Consider the following 22,949-nt stretch of genomic DNA (forward strand, 5'->3'; position numbering starts at 1 on the left):
GTAAACAGGGGAGGTAAAACCATGTTTCACAGAATTCCAACTAAAAACGCTGACTGGATGAAGAAATGGCTAACTTACTCTGGATATTTATCCAAACACACCTAAGATTATCAAGGGACATTATGTTTGCTCGGTACATTTCAATGAGGACGACTATTTTGAAAAAATGGAATTTGCCACACGGACCATAATGTGCTGAAGGATACGGCCATCCCATCGATAGCACAGACAGGACAGTGGATCACCTGCGGCTGAGGTAAGTGTTCCGTTATGTTTTTAGATGACCTACTGTAACAGTGCCTTTAGCCAGATCTAATGTAACGTTAGTGACACTATTATATGATTAGGGTATGAATATGTTTTTATCTTGATGCAGTGCGGACGCGCTTGGGAAAAAAAACGAGCGCGTTCACCGCGTTGAACTTGCACCCTGCGCGCGGTGCGCCTAGTAGCCTAAATTTGAAATAACCATGGAAATAACGAACTTGAGCGTGCAAAAGGGTACGATAGGCTGTGAGTGCATTGTGCAAAAACAATTTGTGCTATTACTTTCCCCTTATTCTATCCTATAGTAATGCAATACTGTATATATAGGCTACTGTTGAATACATTTGGTTCAGCTAATAAATTGCATTTAAAATATATTGATTCCTGTAATAATAATTATTTATTCATGTGATATTTATAAATCTGGGTGCGTTTTTGGTTGGAAATCAATGAAACATGGTACTGTATTACCTGGTCTCCCCTGTTTATTGTTACACCTCATACAATAAAGCAAACACCCATGATAAACTATGCTTTTCTATCTAACGTTAGTAATTGCTGACTCTTTATTCCAACGCTGAGCGAAGCGAACTCTCTGCTCCTCGTCACGGTGCGTCTCAGGTGATTGTAAAATATAGTATTTATACGGTCAAAAGATGTCTGTGTCTCATATGGCCTTGATATTTGCACACTCTGTGACTATACAAACCACAACATGTAAATAGGAAAACGTTTGCGTTATTTTGTCACTCATTTGGATTAGTATGAAAGCTGCAACCATTCACATCCAGTCTTTGTGCTAAGCTAGGCTAGCGGTGGGTGCGTCAAACAGACTTATAGCACGCACGGAGATGAAAAAGGTATGTATGGACTTATCTAACTCTGGGGGGTAAGGTGAATAGGCTAAAGTCCCAAAAAGTCGGAGTGTTCCTTTAACCATAATCAGTCTTATATGACCCAGGGCTCAAAAAAGCTGTATCCAAAATATACAATGCCAAAAAGGACTGGTTGCTTGATTGGTAGACCATAAACAAAACCACGCCAGCATCTAAAACACAACATATGCTGGTGACCAACAGGGAAGAGGGTTTATGATGCATAGTAATCACACGCCTCTTCTCAACAATTTGCACAATTTAAGGTATCATTCCTATCCGTAGCAGTTTTGAGCCCTGTGACTTTATTTTTCTGTAACACTTTTATTCTTTGTTGGGTCTGACTCCCTCCGGGCTTTCCCTTTTCTCTTTCTGTCCTTCATCCTTCCTCCTAGTGTGCTCAAGACCAGTGCATTCAGAGCACCAAATTCGTTTTGCAGGCCGCCACCAACCCGCTGCTCCACAGTCAACCCATCATTCTGGGCGGGGGCCCGACCCTGCAGGCCAAGAGCTCTATGGGTGGCCCGTGCTCCACTCTGAGCCCCTCTCAGCCCTCGCTGCCCTCCTCGATCCCCGGCCTCAGCTGTGGAGGAGAGCTGTTGGCCCTGCGGGACTCTGAGATCCACTGTCACCATCACCTACACCATCAACATTTCATCAGCCCGGAGGAGACGCCCTCCCCACCCGCAGCTCTGCCCTGTGCCACCCATCTGGGTCACCATGTTCACCCGGCACAGCTCTTCAACCCGGTCAGCCAGGACTCGCTTCATGAAGACTCAGTGCGGGGTTTGGTGAAGCTGAGTTCAGTGTGAGCTGTTTTTAATGCCGTCCTGCTGAACTGGACCACAAGCCATACGGTACTTTACACTCGAGCAACAGCTTCTACTGGACTTTCTGATACTGAGTCAGCCGCCCGAACAACTTCCTGAGTATCAAGTGAGGACCAAAGCTAGTCTTCCAGCTCTATTATTACTCAACTGAGCTGGGTTGGGTTTTTTTTTTTTTTTGTAATGGAAGCTTATTTCTGCCACAGAATAAAAATATAAAAAAGGTAATTGCAACTTACTCATAATTCTTACTTTTTTGAATTCTGAAAAAAAGTCTGAACTGCAAGATATAAACTCAGAATTCCAAGAAAAAATCTAAATTGTGAGAGAAAAAAAACTGAATTACAAGATGTAAACTCAGAATTCCAAGAAAAAAAAAATCTAAATTGTGAGATGTTAACTAAGAATTCCAAGAAAAAAGTCTGAATTGCGAGATTTAAACTCAGAATTCAAAGAAAAAAGTCTGAATTGTGAGATGTAAACTTAAAATTCCGAGAAAAGTCTGAATTGAGAGATGTAAACTCGAAATTCCAAGGAAAAAAATCTAAATTGTGAGATGTAAACTCAGAATTCCAAGAAAAAAAGTCTAAATTGAGACATGTAAACTTAGAATTCCGGGAAAAGTCTGAATTGAGAGATGTAAACTCGAAATTCCAAGAAAAAAAATCTAAATTGTGAGATGTAAACTCAGAATTCCAAGAAAAAAGTCTAAAATGAGACATGTAAACTTAGAATTCCGAAAAAAGTCTAAATTGAGAGATGTAAACTTAGAATTCCGAACAAAGACTAAATTGAGAGATGTAAACTCAGAATTCCAAGAAAAAAGTCTGAATTGAGAGATGTAAACTCAGAATTCCAAGAAAAGTCTGATTTGCAAAATGTAAACTCAGAATTCCAAGAAAAAAGTCTGAATTGCAAGATGTAAACTTAGAATTCCGCGAAAAGTCTGAATTGAGAGATGTAAACTCGAAATTCCAAGGAAAAAAATCTAAATTGTGAGATGTAAACTCAGAATTCCAAGAAAAAAGTCTAAATTGAGAGATGTAAACTTAGAATTCCGAACAAAGTCTAAATTGAGAGATGTAAACTCAGAATTCAGACGAAAAAGTCTGATGTGCGAAATGTAAACTTAGAATTGTGAGATTTAAGCAGAATTACGAAGGGGAAAAAATCTAAATTGCAAGATGTTAACTAAGAATTCCAAGAAAAAAGTCTGAATTGCGAGATTTAAACTCAGAATTCCAAGAAAAAAGTCTGAATTGAGAGATGTAAACTCAGAATTCAAAGAAAAAAGTCTGAATTGCGAGATGTAAACTTAGAATTCCGAGAAAAGTCTGAATTGAGAGATGTAAACTCGAAATTCTAAGAAAAAAAATCTAAATTGTGAAATTTTAACTCAGAATTCCAAGAAAAAAGTCTAAATTGAGAGATGTAAACTTAGAATTCCGAACAAAGTCTAAATTGAGAGGTGTAAACTCGGAATTTCAAAAAAAAAAAAATCTAAATTGTGAGATGTTAACTCAGAATTCCAAGAAAAAAGTCTGAATTGAGAGATGTAAACTTAGAATTCCAGGAAAAGTCTGAATTGAGAGATGTAAACTCGAAATTCCAAGAAAAAAATCTAAATTGTGAGATGTAAACTCAGAATTTCAAGAAAAAAGTCTAAATTGAGAGATGTAAACTTAGAATTCCGAACAAAGACTAAATTGAGGGATGTAAACTCGGAATTTCAAGAAAAAAATCTAAATTGTGAGATGTTAACAAAGAATTCCAAGAAAAAAGTCTAAATTGAGAGATGTAAACTTAGAATTCCGAACAAAGACTAAATTGAGAGATGTAAACTCGGAATTTCAAGAAAAAAAAATCTAAATTGTGAGATGTTAACAAAGAATTCCAAGAAAAAAGTCTGAATTGCAAAATGTAAACTCAGAATTCCAAGAAAAAAGTCTGAATTGAGAGATGTAAACTCGGAATTTCAAGAAAAAAGTCTGAATTGAGAGATGTAAACTTAGAATTCCAGGAAAAGTCTGAATTGAGAGATGTAAACTCGGAATTTCAAGAAAAAAGTCTGAATTGAGAGATGTAAACTTAGAATTCCAGGAAAAGTCTGAATTGAGAGATGTAAACTCGGAATTTCAAGAAAAAAAATCTAAATTGTGAGATGTTAACTCAGAATTCCAAGAAAAAAGTCTGAATTGAAAGATGTAAACTTAGAATTCCGAGAAAAGTCTAAATTGTGAGATATAAACTCGAAATTCCAAGAAAAAAAATCTAAATTGTAAGTTATAAACTCAGAATTCCAAGAAAAAAGTCTACATTGAGAGATGTAAACTTAGAATTCCGAGAAAAGACTAAATTGAGAGATATAAACTCGGAATTCCAAAAAAAAAAATCTAAATTGTGAGGTGTAAACTCAGAATTTCAAGAAAAAAGTGTAAATTGAGAGATTTAAACTTAGAATTCTGAGAAAAGACTAAATTGTGAGATGTAAACTCGGAATTCCAAGAAAAAAAATCTAAATTGTGAGGTGTAAACTCAGAATTCCAAGAAAAAAGTGTAAATTGAGAGATTTAAACTTAGAATTCTGAGAAAAGACTAAATTGTGAGATGTAAACTCGGAATTCCAAGAAAAAAATCTGAATTGCGAGATGTTAACTCTGTATACCAAGAAAAAAGTCTGATAATTGCGAGAAAGGTCCAAATTGAGAGATGTTGACTCCTGATTCCAACAAAAAAAGTCTGAGAATTCCAAGAAAGTCTAAGTTGCGAGATGTAAACTCAGAATTGGGAGAAAAAAAGAAAAATGTGCAATTCTGAGAAAACGTCATAATAATGAGTCACAATAACCTCATTTATATTCAGTGGCAGAAATAAGCTTCTATGTTTTTTCAATAGCAGCCACCCTTAAAGTGGCTTCTATTGACTTAACCTTTTTCCAAGTATTTTTCCCATTCATTTCTCCATTTAAGGTTTAAATAAATAAAAGCCTTAAACCAAATCATTACAAATTTAGATTTGAAGAAAAAAATGGAAAGGTACAAGAGAGCATGAACTACTCCTCCTATGAAGCATTGCGAACGACATAATCAAAAAAATAAACTACGGTATAATATAAAACACCTTTTAAGCTCACTACAAAATAATCTGCCTCTGTTGTAATTCACAATGCTGCATTGCAGTGACCGACCGTTGCTGAGCACTTTTGCAGTGATTTACGTTTCCATAGTAACAATGACTCCTCTGGTTGGTTTCTTTCTATTCAAGATTACAGTGTAGTGGGATTCGGCTATTAAAAATATCTTTAAAAAAGACATTGCAATCACTGACTAATGGCTCCTACAGCAGCATATCTTGACATTTAAAAGGCTCGTAAAAGGTTTTTTGTGCGATAGTAGGGTTAGAATTCACTTCCTGTATGGAGAAAATAAATGGGAGTTTTACTTTTGGAGGCTGACTGTTGTGTTCTTGAGGCGTCGGTCAGACCATGAACGGGATCGGTTCATTTGTGGTCAAGTATTCCCCGGACTGGTGAGACGACAGAGAATCACCTCTTCGGGTTTCGTCTGTTTGTACAGCCTGTGATTCAGACTCACACAAACTCTGTCCCTAAAGTCTGACACGTTTGGTCATACAGTAATAGAGAAGGACACACTTTAATGCGACATCACTGCCTTTATCTCTCTCGGGGGGTTCTGTCGACAATATTAGTGGTATTATCTATGATAATTATGCTTTGGTTATATATTGCATCAAATTTAAACCAGGTGCCACTACAATATGGTCATGTGATTATGTGCCAAAATGCAGTTTACTGGTTTTCAGCGACAAAAGTGGATTATTGTGGATGTTAATAAATTCACAACTTTTTTCAAACAAAGCTCTGATTGGTCTTTATTTACTTGTTCTATGTGCTGTGATATCTTTACTGATATAAAGTAAATGTAAGATTCATTTACTGGACTGAAGCATTTTAGGTTTGCATGATTTGCTACATCGCTTAAATGTTGTATTTGTAAAATGTTTCAAATATCAGGCTTTTGAGAAACTTTTATTTGTACATTTCTCAGTCATCATTGCATTGTTTAAACATTATTCAGAATCATAAAACTAAGCTTTACAATTTCATCTTACCAAGACACATTATTGGAAGATATAGAGAAACAACTGATGTTAAATGTATTTCAAGTTGTCTGTTATGAAGAACTCATTTATTTATATTCTTAAGTTATCAGAATTTTTATATACTTTTTGGCCAAATAAATATTAGCACCAAATTGCATATTTTGCTTTTGATTAAAGTTGAGGTGAAAGATCGATCTACCTATATCATACTGTATGACCCATAAAAGCCTGATATATCAAAGGTTGTGTAATTTGCATAATAATACAATTCCCTTGCTTTATTGTTTGACATATTTAGCTAATATGATTTATTATTTTGTTTATTTCCTGGAAAGGCCTTATATGGGCAATGATATACCTGTTACATAGGTATTTTATTCATAATACAATGAATATAACATTTTTATGAAGTGTTAAGTATTCACCCAGTAGTACTGAAAGTGTTTTGCTGGAGTCATTTGTGTGCAGAAGAGGCTGTATAGAGTTCAATTTAAAGTCCCACTGTGGTGAAAATCAAGTTTTTAATGTTGTTAACGTGTCTATGTGGTGTTTTTAATATGCTTTAAGTCAACACCATTGCTGAGTATTTTCTCTTTAAAACTGCAGTGAACCAAATACAGTGTCAAAAACGCGGTTTGAAATCGCTGGTGTTTCTGACGTCACAACAAACTACCTTGTAACCAATCAGATCAACGTGTGATCGTCAATGAGTGGATCTCTGAGCTGGTGTGAGTGAGCGGAGGCGGGGCTCATTTGCATAGTCATAGAACCGTGCATACTAAATGAGGCAAGTGTGTAAAGTTACATTCAAGCTATTTTAAGGCATGAAGAATTTGATTTTGTTTTTGTTTGTTTTTTTAATGTAATTTTGGTAAATCAAAGAGAACTCGCAGTTGCATGTATTGACTAGAGGGGGACTTTAAGGTCAAAAGGTTTTAGTCAGCTCTACATATGACTTGTGTAATCTCAAAGTAGAGAAGAAAACATACATTACAGCAACTTCATAAGTATTATGTGTCAAGTATGTTGCTGTGGATGAAAAGTGACCCAGACAAGAGGAGAGAATGCATAAAACTGTCTGAATTGGAGAGGTCACTAATATCTATATATATATTTCATAGATATAAACATACTAATATCTTTACATAATATCAGTGACGCCAACAGATTCTGCTCATGAACAACCTGAAGAGATTCTCCAGCACCAGAACTGATAGCTGATATGGCCTCGATTGAAAAATGTAAATTGATCAGTTGACTTTACTTAAAGGATTAGTTCACTTTTGAAAAAACTTTTGCTGATAATTTACTCACCCCCATGTCATCCAAGATGTCCATGTCTTTCTTTCCTCAGTCGAAAAGAAATTAAGGTTTTTGATGAAAACATTCCAGGATTTTTCTCCATATAATGGACTTCAATGGGAACCGGATGGTTCAAGGTCTGAAAGATAGTGTTAATAACAGTTTCAGATGCAGCTTCAAATGTCTTTAAACGACACCAGACGATGAATAAGGGTCTTATCATGCGAAACGATCGGTTATTTCAAAGCTTATTCCAAAAATGTAACTTTTCTAAGGACAAATGCTAGCCTTTCTCCATTCTGTGAGGCGCGTTTGTAACGTCACGTAATACGTAATTACGTTCAAAAGGTCACGGGCGACGTAGCCAGAAGTACAGAGTCAGAGTGTTTACAAGTTGAACGCATAGGTTGAACGTGCAAACTAACTCAAACGCCGTTTACAAAAAAGGAATTTAAAGGTAAAACAACGATGTCGGACGATTTTGATTCTGTACTTCCGGCTACGTCGCCCGTGACCTTTTGAACGTAATTACGTATTACGTGACGTTGCAAACGCGCCTCACAATATATTACAAGGCTAGCATTTGTGCTTAGAAAAGTTACATTTTTGGAATAAGTTTTGAAATGACCGATCGTTTCGCATGATAAGACCCTTATTCATCGTCTGGTGTCGTTTAAAGACATTTGAAGCTGCATCTGAAACAGTTATTAACTGTCTTTTGGACCCTGAAACATCCGGTTCCCATTGAAGTCCATTATATGGAGAAAAATCCTGGAATGTTTCCATCAAAAACCTAAATTTCTTTTCGACTGAAGAAAGAAAGACATGGACATCTTGGATGACATGGGGGTGAGTAAATTATCAGCAAAAGTTTTTTCAAAAGTGAACTAATCCTTTAATTTTATAGGAGTAGTTCACTTTTGAAAAAACTATTGCTGATAATAAGGATTAGTTCACTTTTGACAAAACTTTTGCTGATAATTTACTCACCCCCATGTCATCCAAGATATCCATGTCATTCTTTCTTCAGTTGAAAAGAAATTAAGGTTTTTGATGAAAACATTCCAGGATTTTTCTCCATATAATGGACTTCAATGGGAACCAAATGGTTCAAGGTCCAAAAGACACTTTCAGTGCAAACTGCAAACTTGTTCAAAGGGCTTTAAACGATTCCAGACGATGAATAAGGGTCTTATCAAGCGGAACGATCGCTCGTTTTATAAATAAATAACAAAGTTTAAGTTTTATAAGCTCAAACTCTCGCCTTGCTCTGTTCTGTGATGCGCGTTCGTGACTCTCCTGTTCGAACTCGTTCATCAAAATGAACAAATCTTTTTCAGAGTCATTTGGTTCATTCAATGAACGAAACGAACAAATCGACTCGGAAAAAGATTCGTTCATTTTGATGAACGAGTTCGAACAGGAGAGTCACAAACGTGCGTCACAGAACAGCAAGGCGAGCATGTGAGCTTATAAAACTTAAACTTTGTTAATTATTTATTAAATGAGCGATCGTTTTGCTTGATAAGACCCTTATTCATTGTCTGGAATCGTTTAAAGCCCTTAAAACAGTTTGCAATTTGCACTGAAACTGTCTTTTGGACCTTGAACCGTTTGGTTCCCATTGAAGTCCATTATATGGAGAAAAATCCTGGAACGTTTTCATCAAAAACCTTAATTTCTTTTCGACTGAAGAAAGAATGACATGGATATCTTGGATGACATGGGGGTGAGTAAATTATCAGCAAAAGTTTTTTTAAAAGTGAACTACTCCTTTAAGGCAATTGTTTCAAAAGTAAATAAACCATGTGTAATTAAAACATTATGCAAGATAAGTTCACATAACTTATTTTTTTTTTAATTACGCATGAAGTATATATATATATATATATATATATATATATATATGAAAATATTTGAACCATGAGATTTTTCTGATTCTTATTTCATGTCAGGTTTTACAGGGTTAATGCTTTCTACTGAGATTCCTAAATCCTAAGAAAACTCACAAAACACAACTACTAACCATTGTAAAAGGTATATATTAAGTTTTTATTATATTATAATATTGCTTGTTTCTAATACATTGATCAACAGATCTCAAAGGGGAAAAAACAACAACAAATGAAATGTATATATTTTATAATATATCACAAATTATCAGACAATTCTTAAAATTATTAGTAGCAAAAAGCAATTGTAAGCCATTGGAAAATTGCATAGATCTGAAAAAAAAAAAAAAAAAAAAAAGACGACTAACTGATCTTCAGTTTCTGGAACTTAATGGCAAATGTGATTATTGATTTGATAATCCTTCAAGTCTATCATGCCAATGCATTAGTGCAGGCTTCATTAGCTAATCATTTGCTTCTCTGGTGTACACCTTCTGCAGAAAGGAAAATGAAATAAAACTCAACTCAATTATTATACTCATTATTGAAAAGGTTTATGGTTGGATAGATCTACCCTGTAAATCTGTAATTGCAAATGCCTGGAATTAGTTTGTAATGATTGTGAAACAAATGGCCGGACCGACAGACAGTACAGTTACTGTCTCACAACTATTAATAACCTACCAGATGGGAGTTTTTCCATCCATCTGTTATGTACGTGGTCTACAACCTTTTTTGACCATTACAACCAAGCCGCGGAATATTGATGCTAAACGATATATCGTGCAGCCCTAGTTTAAATGTGCGAATAGTTAAATAAAGTGGTTGAGGAGTAGAATTTTTTTAGACCGATCAAACCAGCCAGTGATAGTGACATAAAAATGTAAACAAACCAAACTCCAGGTTTAGCACACTAGTCCACTTTCAAATTACAACCTTAACAAGGTACCGGTAGTTGAGATTAGCATAGTCACAGGTTGATTAAATATACATGATTAGAGAATACATGGGAATGGTCTTCAAGCTGGAGCTGCTCACCACATCTTGACATCCTTGAGCTCTAGATCTCCCGCAATCTCTAGCACATCCACACAATTCAGATCCTGCACACGGTGCTTGTAACTCAGCTGGTGGGACCCGTTTACTGCCACTTTAAACTCCTGGGCTTCACACAGGAGGATCATCTGCCATGGAAGAACACGAGGTAGAAGTCAGACACTATATTTGTCAGACATCAAAATATTTGATAACTAACGTCTGATACCTCAAAGTATTGACCAGGTGAGAAGGGAAAGCTAGAGAGGGAGAGCTCCTCGGACCCCCAGGAACCCCACAGGAAAGAGTTTCGGACGAAGGTTTTAGTTTTGAAACGAGGGTTTAAGTGAAAAGCAATGTCCTCCGAGTTACTGATGCGCAAGTTTACTGAGAAACTATGGGGATGAAGGAAGATATAGAAGACATCAATACATAATTTAAAGAGAAATAGGTTTAAAAATGACAAAAAGCATTCATTAAATATGATATCTATAATATTCCAGTGGTATTGCTGCTGGTTGGTTTCTTCTCATACCTCTTTGGGGAATCAGTGATTTGCCCCGTCACCATAATGGTGTCTCCTGGACGCAATCCTTTCGCAAGTTTGCTCCTAAAAGGAAGACTCTGGAGAGAAAAAGAAACACACCTGACAATGGTTTCAGATTCAGCAGGACAAAGAGTGCAATTTACCCAACCCAAAAGCACCAGTGACACTGGATTTCATTGTGTTCAGCAACCACAATATTAAATCACAGCTACTATTACCAGTCACTTAAGGCTGGAATACACTACACAACTTTTAAAATTGAAACAGATATGCTGTTGTGGACATGTTGAGGATCACACACTGCTAGACTTTTCAAGTCGTTCCAACAACAACAAACTTACGCAGAATGTGGCCTCGTTGCTAGAAGGTGGATGACAAACGAAACAACACATGCTAAAATCTGCTCAAAATATCAAATATGTTGAAGGTATAATTCGCAGATTTCTGGGAAATCAGTAACAACTGGGTCTGGTCCAGAATGCAAAGTCGTGTAGTGTATTCAACCCTTAAGACAGAGGTCTTCAACCCTGCTCCCGGAGACCCGTTAACCGATGTCCTGCAGAGTTTAGCTCCAGCCCTAACCAAACACTCCTGAAGCAGCTAATCTAGTTCTTTAGGACAGAGATGGGCTGCATCCCAAATCACACACTTCCCATATAGAAGGCGAAAAACAGTATATGACAAAAGTAGTATGTCTGATGCTGCGTTCACGTGCTATGGAAAATAGGATATTTTCCACTTGTGAACTGGTATTTACCAGTGTGTTGCGTTCAAGTGCTTTTGTTGTCGTAATGTGGTCAAAAGATGGAGATCCAGACCGGTTATTTAGCTAAAACAGCCCGTTCTCATCCTTTAACGTCATATAGAACGCTATATGCAAAAACGGCGCTATACTACGCACATGGCACCCTTTATCGTTAATATAACACGCGGACCCAAGACGTTATAAATCCTTTAGCGTGAATATGACACGCACACCCTACCCCACACCTAAACTTAGCCCTCACAGCGCGTGTTATATATACGATAAAGGGTGCCATGTGCGTAGTATAGCGCCGTTTTTGCATATAGCGTTCTATATGACGTTGAAGGATGAGAATGCGTTGGCTAAAACTATTTTAGATTGCTTAAGTCATCTGCAACAGCAAGAAAATGATTTATCAAAACTCAAAAGGTAAATAATATGCTGTAGCCTATATTTTCTAGATCATGAATACTATATATTTTTTACCATTCACGACTCTCGTGGTGCTCTCCGCCATTTTGAAAAGATCAAAGGTTATCTCATCTCGGCAACTCGTCCATCAAAATATTCTACGAGTTGCCCAGTGGAAAATACCACATGAGGGGGTGTTCATGTGCATTTTCCACGTCGGCTTTTGGTATTTACCATTATTACCATAGCACATGAACGCAGCAGGAATTCACAGTACTCATAAAAGAGTAGAAAAACAGTAGCCGGATGACCTGCTACTTCTGGCAGGATTCTGAAGTGCGCATTCGATGGACACTTTACTATCCCATGAGGCCACGTTAGAGGATTTGTCAATGGCAGTGAAGCAACTGACGCAGATAATGCTGGAAGGTCAATAATGACAACATGGCAAATGTAGTACATCCAGATTACATTCATGTTATATAGAACATACTTGTTAAAGTACTTATTCAAAATAGGTACCTTCACTAGATCCAATCTTCAACCAGATGGAACTGGATAATATTCTGATTGTTACAAACCAATCGGACTTCTGACCTATAATCCTGCCTGAATCACAATCATACTCTGTTCGTTCATTGGCTAGAGGAGAACTGGCCCCCGACTGAGTCTGGTTTCTTCCAAGGTTTGTTTCTCCATTCTGTCACTGATGGAGTTTTGGTTCCTTGCCACGGTCACCTTTTCCACCTTTGCAGCCATTGTCTTGGCTTGTTTAGATGGGTTGTCTTGGCTTGCTAGATTTAAAATTTAATATCCAACAATAATATTGATCTGCCTATTACACAAGAACTGAACTGAGCTGGACGATGACATCGGGGTTTATATATATATATATACACACACACACACACACACACACACACACACACACACACACACTCACCTAAAGGATTATTAGGAACACCACACTAATACTGTGTTTGACCCCCTTTCGCCTTCAGAAATGCCTTAATTCTATGTGGCATTGATTCAACAAGGTGCTGAAAGCATTCATTAGAAATGTTGGCCCATATTGATAGGATAGCATCCTGCAGATGATGGAGATTTGTGGGATGAACATCCAGAACACGAAGCTCCCGTTCCACCACATCCCAAAGATGCTCTATTGGGTTGAGATCTGGTGACTGTGGGGGCCATTTTAGTACAGTGAACTCATTGTCATGTTCAAGAAACCAATTTGAAATGATTCGAGCTTTGTAACATGGTGCATTATCCTGCTGGAAGTAGCCATCAGAGGATGGGGACATGGTGGCCATAAAGGGATGGACATGGTCAGAAACAATGCTCAGGTAGGCCGTGGCGTTTAAACGATTCTAAATTGGCACTAAGGGGCCTAAAGTGTGCCAAGAAAACATCCCCCACACCATTACACCACCACCACCAGTCTGCACAGTGGTAACAAGGCATGATGTATCCATGTTCTCATTCTGCTGCATAACTCGGTTGTAACGAGTGGTTATTTCAGTCAAAGTTGCTCTTCTATCAGCTTGAATCAGTCGGCCCATTTTCCTCTGACCTCTAGCATCAACAAGGCATTTTCGCCCACAGGACTTTTTTTAAAACAAAAATGAAACATCACTGAACTTACTTACGCTGGACTGTTTCTTCTGAAAACAAACTTTTTTGCATTATTTTCCTGTTATCTCTGTAAAGCTGCTTTGAAACAATCTGTATTGTAAAAAGTGCTATATAAATAAATGTGACTCGAGAAGAGAGTATGTGATTTCGGACGCAGCCATGCCATATTATTGGGAGATACGAGGGTCCCAGGCTCTGCCATTGTAGAAAGCTTAACGTTTGTGCCTTAAAAATTACATTCACATTCGTTCAGTTGTGCGACAGTCAGTCACAGTTTGTGGATACCATAGAAATCAATGAGAGTTGCCGTAAACTGAATGCAACCTATCGCAAAATTGTCTAAAAACTAAAAAAATAGATAAATCCAAAACGAATATTTAATGGTGTACATGTAGAAGATTAGCCTATAGGCTGTCAATTCATTAAATGATAAGCTGGTTGGAAGCAGGTTGGATATAAACTTTGCAGGATAAAGTCAGTGGGTCAGAAGCAAGGCTGAAGATCTCTGCCTTAAGATTCCAAGTGCATTGCAATACTGTATGGTTACTAAGGTGTTGCTAAGGCATCGGTTAGGGTGTTTTAGGTGGATCCCAGGGCATTATTAGCTGGTTGTTAGAGTTTTCCAGCGATTGATCCCTAAGCCACACTGTAGGAACAGAAACCAAGCCATTGACAAAATGTCATCTCCTTCATCATGGTTGGTTAGAACAAATTTCTGATTTGCATGGAAGAAATTATCAAATCACATCTGGTTAGGTTAGGTTTGGTCATGGTATACATTTAAAAGGATAGTTCACCCAAAAATAAAAATTCTGTCAGTATTTACTCAACCTCATGTTGTTCCAACCCCGTAAGACCTTCGTTCATCTTCAGAACACAAATTAAGATATTTTCGATTAAATCTGAGAGCTGGATCACTCCCTCCATACTAGTCCATAGGCTTATTCAGGGATTGAAACTTGCCAGCCCCGAAAAGTTATTAAAGATATTGTTTAAATAGTCCAAGTGACTACAGTGGCTCAATCTTAAGTTTATCAAGCGACGAGAACACTTTTTTGTGCGCAAATACAAACAAAAATAACGACTTTATTTCAACTATTTATTTCCTTCTCTTTGGGCATCTTCTTTGTTCAGACACCAAAGAAGATCTCTTTGGTGTCTGAACAAAGAACTTTTTGAAAAAACATGAAATGCCAATTGGCAAAAATGTGTGAATGGTTTTGGCAAGCATGTAAATACGGTCTCTCTTCTTCTGTGTGACAAGTGAGTGTCAGAAGCGTTGTGTATTTCTATTTTTCAATAAGCACCATCTACTGTCAGGGAGTGAATTTGCACGTTTACTATGCGCATCGGCAGTAAAAATCGCTTGGGTCAAAAAACGTCTTCAAAAACGCTGGCGATAAGCACATGAGATAATCATGATGACAAAATGTTCATTTTGGGGGTACTATCCCTTTAAGTATGACTCCCAACAATGAGCAACAGTTATAGTGAGACTTGTTAACAATAAGACACTTTATACACCATTTCTTGATTTTGTAGTTTTCCTAAAAGTTCCTGATCAGCAAGGCGCTTGCTGTAAAGACTTGATTTAGGGGTCAAAGTGACCAAATAATGCCACTGTCCTGGTTTCTGTCCAGACTGTGAGGCACCCACTTCAATTGATTTCAATCACTCTGAAATCAAGTTATCCAGTTTGGTCTGTAGTCAAAAGTAATGCTGCCACATAAAACCTGCCGTCGAATGCAAAAACAACAACTTGCCCTTTAGGAAAATTATCCAGCCTGACATGTACTCACCATGTCACCTGACTCCGAAATGACTGACTATTGGATGAAAGAGGAGGGGAATATTATGATTAAACAGCTTCAGCTAAACTATCTATTTGACTGCAAAATAGAGATACACATCACTTCACTAACACACGTGTACACACATGCTACTGTGCAAAAGTCTGGGGCACAGAAATGTATTTATTTTGATAAATGAATACATTTATTCAGCAAGGAAGGACACATATTAATCAAAATGTTGCCATTTTTGACTTCACATAAATGCTGTTCTTTTGAATGGTTTATTAATTAAAGAAACCAGAAAAGAAATGTTTTTGTTTCCACAAACTTCACTTTTTTCAACACTGATAATAATATTAAATGTTTCTTGAGCATCAAATTATCATATCAGAATGATTTTGAAGGATCATGTGGCACTGAAGCCTGGAGTAATGCTGCTGAAAAACTCAGCTTAGCATTCGCAGGAATAATTTACATTATAAAATATATTAAAAGAGAAAACAGTTTTTTTTATGTGATATTATATTTCGCAATGTTAATGTTTTTACTGTCTTTTTGACCAAATAAATGCATTTACTTGCTTATAAATGCTTATAAAAGCATTACTAAAATCTTAATAATCCCAAACATTTGAACAGTAGTGTGCATATATATATATATATATATATATATATATATATATTGGGGCTGTCAAACGATTAATCGCATCCAAAATAAAAGTTTGTGTTTCTATAATATATGTGGGTGCACTGTGTAGAATTATTATATATATATATAAATAGACACACATGCTTGTATATATTTTAAGTATATACTTTATATAGATTTATATATAATTTCTATTATATATAAATATTTTATATATAAATAATACTTTTTCTTAAATATACATGCATGTGTGTGTATTTATATATATATATATATATATATATATATATATATAAATAATTATACACAGTGCACCCACATATATTATGGAAACACAAACTTTTATTTTGGATGCGATTTGACAGCCCTAATATATATATATATATATATATATACACATATATACACACAACATATATATATATATATATATATATATATACAGTATACTGTGTATATATATATATATATATATATATATATATATATATATATATATATATATATATGTACACAACATCAGCATAGTCACTTACATAAGGGAGTGATCTTTTGCTCACAGCGACGTTTGTAGGTGTCATGGGGTTCTGAAAAAAACATCACATCATCATGTTTCCATCCAACCACATCATAAAGAGTAAATGTGCTGATCAAATAAACCGTGTGTGCATCATGTGCCCCTGACCTACAGTCTACAATTGATCTAATACTATTCTTTACATATAACCATTCTATATTGACAGTATTTGTGCATATATAGTATCTGTCAATCTGCCAGTTTTCAGGCTACTTTAATGCAAATGCAAACATGTTCTTTAAACGTTAGGAATTCTGATAAAAAGAAAAAGCACGTTACCTTACTCACTGAACTGGGAATAAACCCAATGGCCTGGATCTGAACCTTCCCTGATATGGCCAGCGTGTCCACCTTCTTGAGCTCTAACCTGTGTCTGTACTCCAGCAGATGAGAGCCGTTTACCGCCACCTGGAGGAGATTGAACAAACTATATGCTTATTATTGAAAAAAACTCAGAAAATGAAAATTTCATGTCAGGGGACCTTTAAAAACAAAAACACTTTAAAAACAAATCATTTGTCAAATCACAAAGCATTTTTCCTGAACTCTTCTTATGAAGAACAAACAAACTCATGTTTCAGAGTGCCATCAACTGAAAGCATGTGAATTAAAAACATGATGGGAAATATGGAATCACAGCACTAGAAATACTTATCTAAAATAGTCCATTAACTCTACTTCTATATTTAATGTGTGAGAATAAAATACAACCTCTATAGAATTATATATAGCTCCTAGAAGGACAGTGATGGACACAATATGAGATGGGAGTAAAAATGTTATTTCAGTGCTTTAGTGTTTGCTTGTGAAAATTTTGCATTCCCTTGAGAAAGTTAGCAAACCTTTTGCGTTCTCTCAAAAACTTTCCTAAAGAAAAACTTTTAATTTGCTCACAAAATACATTAAAAATACAGTTTTTCCTTCCATCTCATATTATTTCCATCATCAATTATGCCCAACCCTGAAACCAAACAGTTTTGCGAGTGAATGTAAATACTTTGAAGTTAAACTGCCCCATCTCCTTTAATTACCACATTACATTGATGAGATTTTAATCATATTTCTGAAATCATGTCTTTTTTCGACTGAAACGATGGGCGAGACACATATTTTGAGAGTTCACATAAAAATGAAAAGTCTGTCATCATGTTGGAGAATGTCAGTAACCAAAGAGTTGACTTCCATTAAAAAAAAAAAAAAAATTCTACTATGGAAGTCAATGGTGTCCATCAACTGTCTAGTTACCAACATTGTTCAAAATATCTTCTTTTGTGTTCAGCAGAAGATAGAAATTCATACAGGTTTGGAACAACTTGAGGGTGAATAAATTATGACAGAATTTTCATTTTTTTAACTCAACTATTGCTTTAAACTTCATTGACCTCCTTGAACTGAAATATTCGAAACACTGAATTAAAGCGGCAGTATTTTTAATACATTCATTTCATCTGTAACAAAGAACAAGCAGTATCTGCTTTTGCTAAGTTGCACAGATCTCTATTCCACTGTGAGAGTGTTTTTCTCCCCTGACTGCAGCCGCCTACTCTCGTCTACATTCAAGGTGTCTGTCTGGCATCTCAAACACCTCTGATGTTTCTGTATTTCACTTTGGGGGACAGCTTACCTGCTGCATATTAAAGAGATACTACAGGAATTAGCATTAAGAAAACCTGTAGTATTTTCTAATTAGCATGCTTTCCACCCTCATATCCCCCTGAGATGAGAGATTTATGTATTTTTTGTCTGGAAAAAATCCTCAGATAACACAAAAATCGTCATTTTTCATCATCGGACGATTTTTTTGGCCAGAGGCTAAAGACTACAGTCAGTAGTAGGGTCTGTCCCGCATGTTCTCAAACCGCCCAAAGAGGGCGATCTCACTCACAGAACGAACACACAGTGTCAGCCATCTTTTTTTGGAAGCTAAGCTAGCAGGCTCTTGTTCTGTGGAGAAAGCTGAGTAGTAGGGGTTACCATCCTCTTTTTCCCGGACATGTCCAGCCGTCGATGTCCGGGATTCAGCTTTTGCTTTCTGCAGTCGCCGTTCAATGTTTACATGCACAGCTCTTGTTTCAATCTAACTGAATTCATTCTGATTGGTGAATCTGAATGTAGTGTTTACATGAACGCTAAACTAGTGATCGGTTGATGTGCGTTTTAACATTGCTAAGAAAATTCCCGCTCCTCCGTGAGCAATACAAGACCAGTGGATCTCACAGGTGTCGCTCATCGGTAATCACGCCACCGGCCTCGCGCCGTTCTCCCGCGGCCCTCACTCGTCCTGCTCGCCACAGTAAACATGATGAATGGCGACTGTAAAACGCAAAAGCCGAATCCCGGACATTTTGGGCGATCTCGAAGCACATTTTCGGGCAGACTCATCACGAGACTCACTAGTAGCCTAGACTTGTTGTTTAACGACTGCGCTCTGTTACCGGTAGGCGTGGCCTCCTAGGGCAGCGAAGCAAGTGCATTCTGGGAGTTGCACCTTTAACATCCAAAAATGACCCACTTCACCTTTAACTCTGCACATACAGCTAATATATAGTTGATAATTTATCATTTCAAACCAGAGAATGAGATTAAAGCTGACGTCATATGTCACCAGAGGTAGATGCCACTGAACAGAGGCGGCAAAGTAATAAAACGCAAGTTTATGACCTTGAACAAATCTTTCTGTACGAGTATGATGATCTCAAAGGCAGCGCCGTGCCTGAAGGGCATCAGGTAGTGGATCTCCTCTTTTCCCCAGCTCTCGTTCTGCAGCGTGTTACAGACGACGCAGGGGGAGCGCTTGAAGCGAGGATTGAAATGAAAAGCCACATCTGCCCGAGGCTTCACGCTGCTCCCGCAGGTCAGGTCCACCTGGAACCTGCAAGATAGTTTACAGATTCTCAACGTGGATCCCATTCAAACGTGATTTGAACATATCCACAAGTTTCCGAGGGGCGCTCCTGTAAAAAATAAAGTGGGTGAAACTTCCGGTGAGGCGGCGGAATTAGCATTCCAATGGTATTTTGTGTGTTAGTTAGCGAAGAGGCTAGCTGTTTTTCGGAGAATTATTTTACTATTTAAAGACGCAAATCTTTATGAGAGATGTCGTTACGGAGCTCAGGGACAACATGTGCTGTTCGCGGTTGTATGTATAACCGGACTAAACTAATTTAGTGGCTTAAACGTGATTGTTTTGAACATAAGCCGAAAACGAAATCAGAGTGATCCTGCCAACGACTGTAGTTTCCATCACCTCCCAAAAGACGACGAATCTTCCTGTGTACATTTGTTTAAATTCTTAATATTCTATAAACTCTATCAGCATGTGATTGGCTGTTCGCTACTGATGTTACACCTAAACTCAGGATCAAAGCCTGTGTTGACAGAATACCAAATGTGCCAGTTAATGTATTCAAGCAGCACATTCATTTATAATTTTGAATAAACTCCAAAGCACAATGACTAAGTGTGTATTTTTTATTTTAATTGTTTGTCAGCTCGCACAACTGTCTGTCAACATGCCTTGATCAGTATTGATTATTAATAATGTTATTATAATACTCCCAATCAACTACTGCGGAGGGTAAAGGTACTTTCACCCTTTTGAATTTCGTTGAGGTTGTGTTCCCACATCGTTAGCTAGTTTGGATCGCTATAGACCATTTCACAAGATGTAAACAACACTGGTCCAGAAGCACTTCCTGTTTCAGTTTGTAAGTGTTTTCTTTATTTCACATGTAAAGAAAAAATCTTAAAGATGTTTGTTTAACTTTTTGATTCAGTTTTAAATGTTCTGTTGGTTGTATTTTATCCCAGCTTTTATGTAGTGTTAAAAAGAGAAACAGGAAGTGCTTCTGGACCAGTGTTGTTTACATCTTGTGAAATGGTCTATAACTTGAATGACTGTCAACTGTTGAATGAACGAGTGTCAAGCATGTCAAATCGGTCAAATCGCGCTTTGTTTACTTCCAACCGGAAGTCGCGCCCACTTTTGACGCAAGGCCTCATGGGGCGTAGGAAACTTGTGGATACAAGTGTGTTTCAACAGATTTCAACCGTATTCTTTTTGTTATATGGTTGTTATTAACCATCTTGGAAACTTTGACTGTCATCTTTTATTTTTATGAATAGATTTTTTCAATAGATTTTATTGTTTTTTTCAGCCCAGACTTTCAATCTTAACATATGGCAGTGACTGATGATCTAAGCAAAGAATAAAATAAACTACTTTCCAAAAACTGTTCCTCAGCTCTACCATAATTTTTAATTTGACCATTGTACCACTAATAAAGTTTTTTCAAACATTACTGTACTTGGTTACTGAAGAGACAATGGTATAAATGATAAGCAAGATGGAGATGAGGAAAATTAAGATTACATTATGTGAAAATATCAAGGTAAAATTCTAGCCATGAAATTAGAGTTTGAAATTTCAGTAACACTTTAGTTTAGGGTCCAATTCTCACTATAAACTAGTTGTTTATTAGCATGCATATTACTAGGATATTGTCTGTTTATTAATACTTATAAAGTACATATTAATGCCTTATTCTGCATTACCATATTCTACATCCCTTAATCGAACCCAATACCTGAACTTAACAACTATTAATAAGTTGTAATTAGGAGTTTATTGAGACAAAAGTTGTAGTTAATAGTTAGTTCATATATTGAGAATTGGACCCTAAACTAAAGTATGTATAACTAAAAGTATAACTAAAGTTCATCACATAATGTTCTCAAACACTGGAATTGACACTTCATTTCAGAAAAAAAGAGATATGTTTAAAAATGAAATAAAGCTTTTGATATTTTTATTTCCACTGTGAGAGTTAGTTGATTGTAAAAGTGTGTAAAAATATATTTTAAGGGCCAAAAACAGCCATGAAAAAAAGTTTGTGCTTCTATAATCTCTTATTATTGATATAATATTTCCCTGCATGACTAAAGTCTGCATATTCAATATAAAGAGGCTTATAACTATAACTAGAAAGACTCCTTCAACCTCAACTGTTACAGGGCTACCTCAAGTACTTTATGTCTAGGGACTGCAGTGACATGTACAGGGTTAGTTCATCCAAAATGTCATTTTTTATTTTAAAAATGATACTGTCATTTACTCACCCTCAAGCCATCGTAGCTTTATATGAGTTTCTGGGTTATATAAAAAAATCCTGGCTCTCCAAAGCTTTATAATGGTAGTGAATAAAGCCTGAGATTCAAAAAAGTGCATCCATCCATCATAAAAGTAATCCATACGCCTCCAGGGGGTTAATAAAGGCCTTCTGAAGTGAAGCAATGGTTTTTTGTAAGAAGAAATATCCATATTTAAAACTTTTAAAACTATAATCACTGGCTTAACGGACGTACGCAAGTCTAGGTCTGCTGGAAGAGTGACCTCTGACCCTAAACTGTGCTTCAGAAGGCCTTTATTAAACAGTCACATGGATTACTTTTATGATGGATCATGGATGCGCTCTTTTGGGCTTCAAAATATCAGGCTCACTCCCATAGTCCCATTATGAAGCTTGAAAGAGCCAGGGTAATTTTTAATATAACTCTGAAAGAAGAAAGTCATATACGGTACACATAGGATGGCTTGAGGGTGAGTAAATTATGGGATTATTTTCATTTTTGGAAGAACTAACCTTTAAGGTGGAAAGGATATCGAGGTTGTTCGTGTTCTCACCTGTCGGAGTCACTGGGAACACTGCCCTGGATGAGCACCATCTCTCCGGGATGAAGTCCGCCCAGGATGGTCCCAGCATAAGGAATCGTCTACAGGCAGAAATTGGGACATGAGACACAATGACTCAGTTTGTCCTACCTTATTATAAGTCAACACCATACAACAACGCTTTCATTGACAGATAAGCAGTAGTGACCCATAAGCAAAAAGTATAAGAAAGTTAGAGTATATCATACTGGATTCGTTATTGTTTGTTTCGCATTTGCTACAGACATATTGACGATGCTGTTCAGAGTCTCTATATGCTGTTTTTACGAGTTAATCACCAGCTGAGGAAGAAAATATAAACGCATACTACTACACTTTCACTTCCGCATTTGTCGTTCAGTGACCAATAAAAGCGCGATATGAGCGCGACGCGTTTGCTGACCAATCAAAGCGCCATATATGAGCCCAACGCGTTCAGTGACCAATCAAAGCGCGATATGAGCCCAACGCGTTCAGTGACCAATCAAAGCGCGATATGAGCCTAACGCGTTCAGTGACCAATCAAAGCGCGAAATGAGTACGACGCGTTCAGGGACAAA

General features: G+C 36.8%; 2 protein-coding genes across 7 annotated transcripts in view; one reads left to right on the plus strand and one right to left on the minus strand.

Annotated features, from left to right (window-relative positions):
* zdhhc14 (zDHHC palmitoyltransferase 14) overlaps positions 1-5,846 on the plus strand; it is a 41,734-nt gene extending 35,888 nt beyond the window's left edge. Inside the window, exons 9-10 of one of the 3 annotated variants that reach the window (XR_016145984.1) lie at positions 1,538-2,553; positions 2,716-5,846. Coding sequence is in view for 2 of the 3 variants with exons in the window: in XM_039692292.2 (XP_039548226.1) it covers positions 1,538-1,954 (417 nt within the window). In the remaining variant the exon portion in view is untranslated. Of the gene's footprint in view, positions 1-1,537 lie in introns of all 3 variants that reach the window. The other 2 variants (XM_039692292.2, XM_039692293.2) reach the window with 2 other exon arrangements.
* A 4,291-nt stretch (positions 5,847-10,137) lies between these two features.
* Positions 10,138-22,763, minus strand: lgals8a (galectin 8a). 4 transcript variants are annotated; one of them, XM_039692295.2, is made up of 9 exons: positions 22,599-22,763; positions 22,363-22,451; positions 19,341-19,551; positions 16,968-17,087; positions 16,639-16,689; positions 15,461-15,487; positions 10,856-10,944; positions 10,550-10,715; positions 10,138-10,469 (listed from the first exon to the last, which is right to left on the minus strand). In XM_039692295.2, the coding sequence occupies exons 1-9, from the start codon at positions 22,635-22,637 to the stop codon at positions 10,320-10,322; spliced, it is 942 nt and encodes a 313-aa protein (XP_039548229.1). In that variant the 5' UTR covers positions 22,638-22,763; the 3' UTR covers positions 10,138-10,319. The 4 variants fall into 4 exon arrangements, with proteins under 4 accessions (XP_039548229.1, XP_039548228.1, XP_039548232.1 ...); XM_039692294.2 differs by having other exon boundaries at positions 16,959-17,087; XM_039692298.2 differs by lacking the exon at positions 15,461-15,487.
* Between the last annotated feature and the right edge of the window lie 186 nt (positions 22,764-22,949).

Source organism: Pimephales promelas, chromosome 13 (genome assembly GCF_988280905.1).
Source record: "Pimephales promelas chromosome 13, fPimPro1.hap1.1, whole genome shotgun sequence".
Lineage (NCBI taxonomy): Eukaryota > Metazoa > Chordata > Actinopteri > Cypriniformes > Leuciscidae > Pimephales > Pimephales promelas.